Below are 10,333 nucleotides of genomic sequence, written 5' to 3'. Positions count from 1 at the left end.
GGAGAAAACACCTGTATTAAGAATTTTAACTGAGAATTTTCCCTTTCAACTCTTTTCTAGTTACTTAAATTCAAGTTGAAGATGCAGCTTTCTTTTTGGGCATTTTGTTGTTGTTGCTAAAAAAGGATACATATATGCTACCACAGAGAGAATCCTACAAATAGGAGAAGTTATAAAACTGAAAAATACCTTTAAGAAGCCCTAAAAAGGACATATATCTCCCTATGCAGCCAACCTCTGGCCTTTCCTCACCTTTTTCAGGAGAGCATCATGTGCCTTTAGCAAGTAAGGGCCTGATCCTGAGTGGTGCTGAACACCTCCAATCCTCATTTAAGTCAATGGGAGTTGTAGGTGATCAGCAACTTACAGGATCAGACCCTAATTAAGGAGGAGTGCCTTAAGTGTGCCATTCAAGAGCACAAGGAGGGTCCTTTCTCTGCCTCTCCCCTTCCCATACACACACACACTGCATACTTGTGTAAGAGGTAGCTAGGCCTAGCTATGAAAGAGTAGTTTTCCTTCATTCCTTTTATTACATCCTTGAGAAAGATTCTTTCTTAGCCATGTATTTTTTTTGTAAAGTGTCCCATCAATTCATGCTGTTCCATCACATTCATAATGACTAAAGTGGTGTGAGAACAGTGTCAGGTGAGATTAGGCAAGAGTAAGCTGATACAGCCTGCAGGACTGAGTTTTGCTTGGTTTAATTTTGGATTTAATTGACGTGATGATGATCATCACTTGGAAAAAAGCTGAAGAAACCCTTTTAAACCATGGTGCACACACAGTGTCTTATATTCCATTCCTTGAGTAGGGCGTCAATCAAAGCCCTTTGGGGCAGAGTTGGGCATGCCCTTCCAAACGAGCTTCAAAAGGGGTTAGAAATGTCATTGTAATAACAGCTTCATAATGGTTTGCAGCCTCAGCAGCGTGAACAGGCACGCAACTGAAGAACACATCTTATTGAAAAACTACTGCCTAGATTCAGGTTAGGGGGAGTCACAGCTGGTCACGTCTAGTCACCATGAGGTAATTTAAATAAGAATATCAGTACACAGAAATGAGCTAGACCAAAGGACTCATTTCAATATTTGCATTGTTTAGAATTACATTATTTTAACAATGCAATGACCGTACTCCTGCAGTAAGGTATTGCTCAATGTCAGAGTAGCAGAAGTCAGGCCCTGTGGGAGTAATGGTGCGTTGAGGACCCTGTTTGAATTTGAATGGAGGCTGAGTATGAGAATGTTTCAGTTCAAATCACACAGCTGACATCCCTCTACTTTGGACCTTGCCTAGTTTTGACTCCTATACAAATATGCAATATGCGTGAGGTGCTCTGTGTAATGGCTTTCTGACTTGCAGTGTATTTTTCAGCCACTAAATATCTGTGTTCAGTATAGAGTTTCGGAGAAGAGTGGTGCCTGGTAAACAAAGGAGACAAAACTGTACCCTCAAGGTATGTGGAAACTTGCTTGTTTGCTCTGCTTTTTGTGGGTGACTTTTTTTTTTAAAGGAAATAGTTCCTGTTTAAGTGATGATCTGAAAGATTTATTGTGTAGTTAAGGTCAGAAATTGGAATGCAAAAGTGGCATGGCTGTGTGTGTCATATTTATACTTTGTCAGTAACTTCTATGTCCAATGTGTGGAAGTAGATGACACACAAATGTATTCAGATTACACACAATATTCCAGCATGAGGATATCAACCTGATATCTGAAAATCAAACAGTAATCTATATACTTTGTATATCACCGATGCAACACATTTTGGAGTCAGAATTCAGGTGGCAATTTTGCTGAAGATATGTGAGAGAAAATGGAATATAGCTTACTCTTCCCACAGCTGTGCTGACACTATATTGTGAATAACTTGTTTTTCCTCAGTAAACTTAGCAGCTATGTTACAGCAACACTGTGCATTTTTGCAGTCACTTTTCACATCTCTCACATGAAGAGAGACTGAAAAGATTAAGATTGCTTACCTTAGAAAGGAGATGAATCAGAGAGGACGTGATAAAAATGTATTTAAAAAATGAATGGCACTGAGAAAGTAGAACGGGAGCTTCTCTTCTCACTGTCTCAAAACACAGGGGAAGAGATGTTCAGTGAAATTTAAAGGGGGAAAATTCAAAACAAAAAAAAAAGGAAATACTTTTCACACGATGCAGAATCAGATTAAGGAACTGATTGCCACAGAAATCCATTGTGGCCAGGAGTTTAGCAATATTCAGAAAGATTTTAGATAACTCTGAATATGCTGTTATAATAAATGATAATACAAACTTTGGAAGAGACATTAAATCTTGTACTTCAGGGTTTAAACCAATCTATAACTATTAGAGATTAGGATGATACCTAGTCTGGGGGCAGATTATTCCATATCTGCCTCCTGTAGGGTTCTCACATCTTCCTCTGAAGTTTCTGGTACTGACCACTGCTGGAGATATGATACTGGACTAGGTGTGCTGATTTACTATGGCAATCCCTAGGTTCCACATTTTAAAACCCTGGCTGGAATTTTATTCAGTTTAGAAACCATGAAAAACACAAAAAACCTATAATAGTACAGGTAACTTCTCTATTGTAAGGGGTTTTCCATTGTATCTACAATATAATTCTGCCCCATTCTCTGTTCTTAGTCATCTTTTTCTCCCCACTTACCATGATTACATGCTTCCCATTCATTAATTCAAATCCACATCTTGAATAGTCAGTGGTACAAAATCAGAGCTCACTTTTTATTAGGATTTAAGGAAATCTCAGGTCAGTATTCATAGAGCTTGTCTCCAGAGCATGAAAATCCAGGATCTTTCTTCATTATTCATGAAGATTCTTAGGTCTTCTGGTCCAAGCATCCTGTTGGGCATATACATGTTCCCATCTCTAGCTTTTCAAAGTGCCTATGTGAGGGTGTCTCAGGCCACCTTGGCCTCCCTGCTGGAGGTATCTGTGTCCTGACTACCCCTGGTTCAGAAAAACTCACCTCAGCAGTGCTACCTGTGAGATTTAGTCCTCCAGAGGCCTAGAAGGGCCAGGAGGTGATACGGATGAATAGGGAGCCAACAGGCCAATTAAGAAGGTTTACTTGCTTCCTTTGAGGGTAGTCCTGGGGGATACTGGGATGAAGGGGAAGCTCTTCAGTGCTAAGTCAGAAGCCGAGAGCCAGGCCAGGTCCAGTCCAATCTGATCCTTGGCTTATAGCACTGCAGCCACATGTGTCTCTGTTATATTTGTTTGCCCATTTAAAAGAACGGATAGCCAGATTCTAAGGTGGTTATTATTTAACCATTCAAAGATTGTATGCTGATCTTATCGTACAGACCACCCTCATCTGGATCAGTTGCTACTCCTTGTAAACTAAGGCAGGCAGCACCTGCCATGGCTCACCCCAGTGCAAGGGGGTGTAATAGTGGTGAGTGGAACTACTTACAGCACCACTGCCTAGTTCCTACTGTTCCTATTAAAATGGTTCATGTCTTATAAAAGCAGCGTACATGTAGTAGTAATTATGAGCAGGATTGTTCCTCATTTAGAAAATGCAAGGAAAAATTAAATACTTCCCTTAATTTCTTTTAATTTGAGCTACATATGCTCAAGTGTCCAAGCAGATACACAGGGGCAACTGCTGTTCACCTTGCCCACGTAAGAAAGAAATCCCACTGAAGTTAGATGAACAGAATTTGGGCCCATACTATACGGTATATATTTGGATCAAAACCTGAGAGTTCAATATCAGTTTTGAAGGTGCTAATACATTATTTCCAAGGTTAGATAAGTTTCATTGAACCAACCTATATCTTAAAACACTGTAATCAGCTCTAGGTGTCAAGCAATTTTTTTCAAGGCATTTGAAAGGATTTGTTTCAAACGCTTATATTTAGACTGAGTTGTTTTAACTAAAACAGAGTTAAATACAAAATTAAGCTTTTTTTCAGTTCCAGTTTAGCTTTCCCTTCACCTTTATACATTTATATTTTATAAACAAGGCTGTCCAAAATTATTTTGAAAACTGTGGTAGATTATTTACTCTGTGTGTGTGTGTGTGTGTGTGTGTGTGTATTAATATAAAATGTGTTTGTAAAGCAAAAATGAATATATTTACACAAGCCAAATATCCATTTTAAAATCCAAATAATCTTTGGGCCTTTGAGTTTAGTTTGTTCTTTGTCAAGTAAAATATATTTACAAATTCTAAAATACAAAGTTGTAGGGGGGGGTCCTGTGTTTAATAAAGATATTGTACGGAAACTAAAAATGAGGAAAGCTTTCACAATTCTGGTTTCAGAGCAAATGGGAAATAATTCAGTACACTTATAAGTGCATTCAAACATGCCAGTCTGTTACCTCTGGAATAAAATTAACTGCATATAATGACATCTCGGTGTGTAGGCTGCAATTACTATATTAGCCCAAGTGTACTGAGCATGAAACTTACTCTACCCACATAAAGTACACACAGGTGTAGAGCAGGGAGGCTGAAATTGAACTGAGGATCTGACCTAGTGTGTTCTGTCCAGTTGCCAGACCAGGAGAAGCTACATACATATTAAAATAGGGGGAAAGTAGGCAACTAAAGCCAGATCCTAAAATGGCGTAAATTGGCATAGCTCAAGTGAAGCACTGAGAACTTACAAGAGCGGAGAATCTAGTCCCTGAATATTAACTCAGAGTGATAAAGAGGTTTAGTTTAGATGAAACAAGAAATCCTTTGCAATGCTTAGATCTATCATAGAAGATTAGGTTGGAAGGGACCTCAGAAGGTCATGTAGTCCAACCCTCTGCTCAAAGCAGGACAAATCCCCAGATAGATTTTTACCCCAGTTCCCTAAATGGCCCCCTCAAGGACAGAACTCAAAACCCTAGGTTTAGCAGACCAATGCTCAAACCACTGAGCTATCCCTCCCCCTCAATGAACCATTGCAGCACCTAATCATCCCACTAATTTTTAATTCCATTTAGCTTAACAACAATTTAATATAAATGTAGGAGTTCTTAGTTTATTTTTACTGCATGTTATTCTCAATGCCATCCAATGTCCACTGGGCTTGCTAGAAAGAAGGCTCAGGTTTTATTTCATTGGGTAAGTTCTCTCTAATTACATTCTTAAACAAGGATAATGGAGATGAAGGGTGGGTATATAATAAAATGTCAGAAAACAAAGAAATATGTAACATAAATACTACAACAAAGACTGGACCTTTCTTTGTTACAAGAGTGTGAATCAAATTGTAAATACCTTCAAATCTAATGGTGGTGAAAGTGACTCCAAACTTGCTGGTAGTACTTTATCTGCGTATAGGCAAGATAAAGTGCAATATCTTAATTTACCTGCTCAGATTAATAAGCAGTGATTTACATGTCCTGTTCCATTCCCTTTGGCATATATTTTTTGGATTTTTTTTTTATAACAGTGGGTGAATCTTCATTTAAATTTTACATTTAAACAAGATGATAAAAACAAGGATACAAACAAATGTACAGCATTCATCATGAAAAATTGATAGGGTTCGACCCTCTTTGACAGAACATCTCAACAGATATTAGGCGTAAATTGACAACAGCCCTGTTGATTGCAATGGAGCTGAGCCTATTCACGCTAGCTCAGAATCAGGTTTTCATTAGTACCTTTAAAAGTACTTAAGGGAGATGTTACAAGGACTCTCAATTTTGATTCAAGATTTACCTTCAAACATTCATAATAGACTTAGAACAAGTATAATTCTCAGTCCTAAACCATTTAACAAAATAAGAACTTGAGCTTGCACTCTGAATCAACACCTTAGAACTTTGCACAGAGACTTCAAGCAGCCAAGAGTCTAAATTTCCAGATGGTATCCCACATAAATACACTATATTTTACATTTGGGGCAGGCAGAGATAGACATTCATCCTTTGAAGTCACTGAGCTCCACAAGACGGTCAGTGATTTGTCAAACCTGTGTTGCGTACATCAGTTGGGCTGATAGTCATTCCGAAGATGCATTGCAGTGGGTTCAAAAAACTAGAAGAAAAGGTACAAGGGAAATTTTAGTCATGTGCTGCTAACAATGCAGTCAATCAATAACGCAACTCAGCTATTGATTCCCAGCTGCCTCAGCAGGCTTAAACCAGCAACTTATTGTAAGGGAGAATCTTCTCAGGATTAGAAGCAACATTTGCTACTGGGATCAGCAAAGCTCAATTCTATGTATGATAATGACTCTGGCTAGTTCTTTTGCAGTTCATTTTATTTTCCAGTGGTTAAAATGAAGCATGATGTTATATACATTGCAAGGGTCAGCGAAGTCTTCTGAATGTTAGCATATTATTGTATATGGGACTGGGCGACAGGGGATGGATCACTTGGTGATTACCTATTCTGTTCATTCCCTCTGGAGCACCTGACATTGGCCACTGTCAGAAGACAGAATACTGGGCTAGATGGACCATTAGTCTTATCCAGTATGGCCATTCTTATGTTAAATGCCTCTCCAGTTCTCACACTTCTTTCTCCTGGTCTATCCACTCTGCTGCTGCTAAAATCAATTCCTCACTCAAATCTCTGTGCAGTTTCTGCATCACATTCAAACTCTACATCTTCTCGTTTAAGCCCCTACAAAGCTTCCTTCCTCTATCCCACCATGCTCATCTCCAGGTATGTGCATAACAGGAACAGCGAGAGTTACGATATGGAAGTTCCAAGAAAACCTACAATTTGGGAAGTGATATAAATCTTCATTCTTCAGGTCATAAACCAAACTCTTACTGATTGTGAAAGATGGAGAAAGATTCCCTCGGGGCAGATGTTCCCATAACTGCCCACTGCAGGGCTTCTTGGGCCTTCCAGTGAAGCAGCTAGCCAATGTCAGAGACTGGACACTGGAGTTGATGGACCGCTAGTCAAATTTTTAATGGCAATTGCTATCTTCCTAATACGTTATTCTTTGCACTTTGGTTTTGGACAGTATGCTCATGTAGAACTGTGTGAACAAAGTTTATCTGGGGGGAATTTATTATCCCTCGTGTATTATTTCCACAGTTAGGGCTATTTCAGGTCTAGGGCAGCTTTCACTGAAGCAACTTATATTTTTTTTCAAATTAGTTAGATTCTCCACTCATAAATCCCTGTATCTGGCTTGTCTGTCCTGGTGGTTTTGGAATGGTGCCTCCCACTGTGCTCAGCAGATCAGTGTGTGCATGCAAATACAGTTGGCAGTATTCCAGTGTCATGTAGGTGTGATGAGGAAGTCACATTCTGATACTTTGCAGCTAAATTAATTACAAATTGACCTTACATAGAAAGAGAATAAGTCCTCTTAGAGTAGTGGTTTTAATGCTTTGATTTTTTATATTATAAATGGTACATCCATGCTGCCGCAGTTAAACATCTGTCAGCATTTCAGTTATAAATCTATCTTTGCAGAGGTTTATAACATGGCTACCAAAATTCATTGTGGTCTAGAAACTGACATCTATGGTTTCAGGACATTTTTATATAAAACATTACAAACACTTCAATTTTCCTGTTACGAACTGCACAGGAGGAAAAAATCAGTGGGACTCTAATTATAAAGCCAAGCAAACTGCAGGCAGAACATTGTGTTAGCTTCATTTCACAACTCTGCTGATACAACTGTGGCCCTGCAACACCACTGCTACTCCAGCCCTGAACAGGTATTGAGCAATAATGGCCAAGTGTGTCAAAAATACCAAACCGTGTGGTGGTTTTATTATATGGAGTATTGCTGTTTATGGACAAAGAAAAGTCATTTCCACTCATGATCTAGCTAAGATTTGACTCATTTCTCTTTACCCTATTTTCTTCATGAACAGAAAATTTCCATAATCCTCTTGTTTTAACTTGCATTTGCTTTTCTTTCATTTCAGAGGGTTTTGTCATATTACTTAAACGTAATGTAGGCCTGGGCATAAGTAACTTACTTGCCTCATTTCTTAGTGGGTATGACAGGCAAGGTAAATTGATCAGTCGGCTAGAGACAGGATGTCTGCATTAGCTGAGATAAGAGGGAATATCAGGATACTGTTTACAATGGACAAAATAAGCCTGGAACGTAAGATGAGGTAAAAAGTAAGTCGTGCGTGCACAATATGTGAACAGAGCATGCTGTACAGGGATTGATTCTTGCAGAGTAGCCAAACCAAACCAGAAGCGTGTGATGCAATGTATAGTTAAGAATGCACGTGTTATTAGTGTTGGTAAAGATGTACATAAGGAAAACTTTTGCCTATACCCACCCCCTATACTTGAATCTGATCAACTCAGCATAGCTTTGATGTATGCAAATAAAGGAGCCTGAGTGACGAGACTGGAGTCAAAATGAGTTCTTTGGTAACTGAGTGGTAGAGGTCTCAGGGGACCCCCAACAAAGATCAAACCAGCAATTTTACAAAAAATTTGATAAAGTTACTTGTGAGATTCTCTGATCCAGCTGAGTTGTACTTGGCACAGGACCAGCGCGGGGGATAGGGTCTGACATTACACCATTTATGCAACCCCCACTCCTGATGTCATGAAGTATCAACTGCATAAAACAAACCAGCCTGGAAGGCTGCCAGGGTCTGTTCAAGAACCCAGAGTTCAGCTGGATCCAGTGCACCAACTTTCCCGGCCACACACCATAATCCAGATTTTGGGAGGACAGTATGACATAGAACCTGCTGTGTCAGCACTCTGCCATCAGTGGATTCCTCTCTCTAGGAGAAATCCTCCAATGCTTGGATTCACTGGGTTAATTGCTGCCTTGCACAGATGGATTGGTACAAAGGGGCCATAAATTTAGCCTGTGGTATACCTGTGACCAATGGGCATAAGTACTCAGTTTTTAGCTTGTTGATATTGATGGGATTTATATATACATTAGGGCAACATTTTTCCCTTGGTCATTTTGTTAGTATATTTTCCCTTGCGGCATTTTCTATTGTTCTGCATATAGAAACAACACTGAGAATAAGTAAACATGGCAAGACACTTATTTCAATATACAAAAATCTAATTATTGCATCTGTGTATCTAATATTTTTATGTTTTCCTTTTAATTGTTTTTTCAAGAATTGTACAGTTCTCTAATAAGAAAATCATTTAATGATAATGATTTAACATTTATAAAGCACTGCACCTCCTTATGAAGTGCTTTACAAATTGTATTAACTGACACACCATGCAAACTATACAGGGGTCAGTTCATTCACCCCTAAAATGCTGCCACTTTTGATTTGGGCAATAAGCAGTAACGATATGATAGCGCACAGCAATACTTCTCAAAAGTCTAAGGGACAGATCTTCAGCTGGTGTAAATCAGCATGGCTCCATTGACTTCAGTGAAACTATGCAGATTCACTCCAGATGAAGGTCTGACTCCAGATCATGAGGCAAGGAAGAATACTATAGCTACTGAAATAAAAAGAAGAATTTGGGCAGACTATATAATGTTCTGAATTGGAAAACAACCAAGACGCCTGTGTTAACACACCTGCTCTTACAAAATATGCCATGGATCTTTATTACAAGTGATCCAGAGCTCATTGTTATGTCTCATCTAAAAAATGGTTGGTCAGTTTCTCAGCTAGTACAAAGGGGCATCATTCCGTTGACCTTGCTCAGAGGAGCTACGCCCAGTTTAAATCAGCTGAGGATCTGACCCAGTAGTTCTAGCCCCACAGTCCACCATAAAACATACTGGAGAAATCTTGATTGAATACAGACTGAAGACATAAAAGGACCACCTTCAGAAACACCAACACCACTTATTGCAACAGTATGTATGATTTCCTTAAAGGTCTCCCAATCCAGAGTACCCTTGCTTAGATTCTGAGATCTGACTGTACAAAGTGGATTTATTTTAAAAAAATGCAGATACACATGCAAGCTGTTATTCATTTCTGAAGCCCAAGTGATAAATAATTAAAACTATTCCTTTATATGGTCCATATTATAAGGATCCAGACCTCTTGTAGGCCCTAATCCTGCAAAGCATTTAAGCACGTGTGTAACTTTGCTCTATGATTAGTGGAACTATTCACCCCAGTTCTGCAAAGCACTTCAGCACATTCATGATTGGGGACACTAGTCCCTGATAATATTACTATACAGAATGCACCATAGTGTTAGCACATGTAATGGATATTTGGATAATATTAAGGTATTTATTTTTTTAAAAGACATAATAAATGATTTTTAAAAAATCTAATAAAACTGGATTGTTATATAAAAATGTGCATAGGTTGCTACTTTTTTTGGAAATGTAAGGCTCTATGGATGAGCCGAATGAGCCACTTCCGTAAAGTAAATGCAAGTCTATTGACTAATCTCCATTGACTTCTTATACAAGTT

At 38.8% G+C, this 10,333-nt stretch overlaps 1 protein-coding gene across 1 annotated transcript in view; it reads right to left on the bottom strand.

Moving 5' to 3' along the window:
- Positions 1-4,981: 4,981 nt before the first annotated feature.
- Positions 4,982-10,333, bottom strand: part of GABRA6 (gamma-aminobutyric acid type A receptor alpha6 subunit) — a 31,917-nt gene continuing 26,565 nt past the window's right edge. Inside the window, exon 10 of the mRNA XM_030572390.1 lies at positions 4,982-6,004. Within this exon, the coding sequence (XP_030428250.1) occupies positions 5,954-6,004 (51 nt within the window). The 3' untranslated portion in view covers positions 4,982-5,953. The remainder of the gene's footprint in view (positions 6,005-10,333) is intronic.

This window comes from Gopherus evgoodei, chromosome 8 (genome assembly GCF_007399415.2).
Source record: "Gopherus evgoodei ecotype Sinaloan lineage chromosome 8, rGopEvg1_v1.p, whole genome shotgun sequence".
NCBI lineage: Eukaryota > Metazoa > Chordata > Testudines > Testudinidae > Gopherus > Gopherus evgoodei.
The sequence above is the reverse complement of the archived record's forward strand: the minus strand, read 5'-3'. Positions and strand labels throughout refer to the sequence as shown.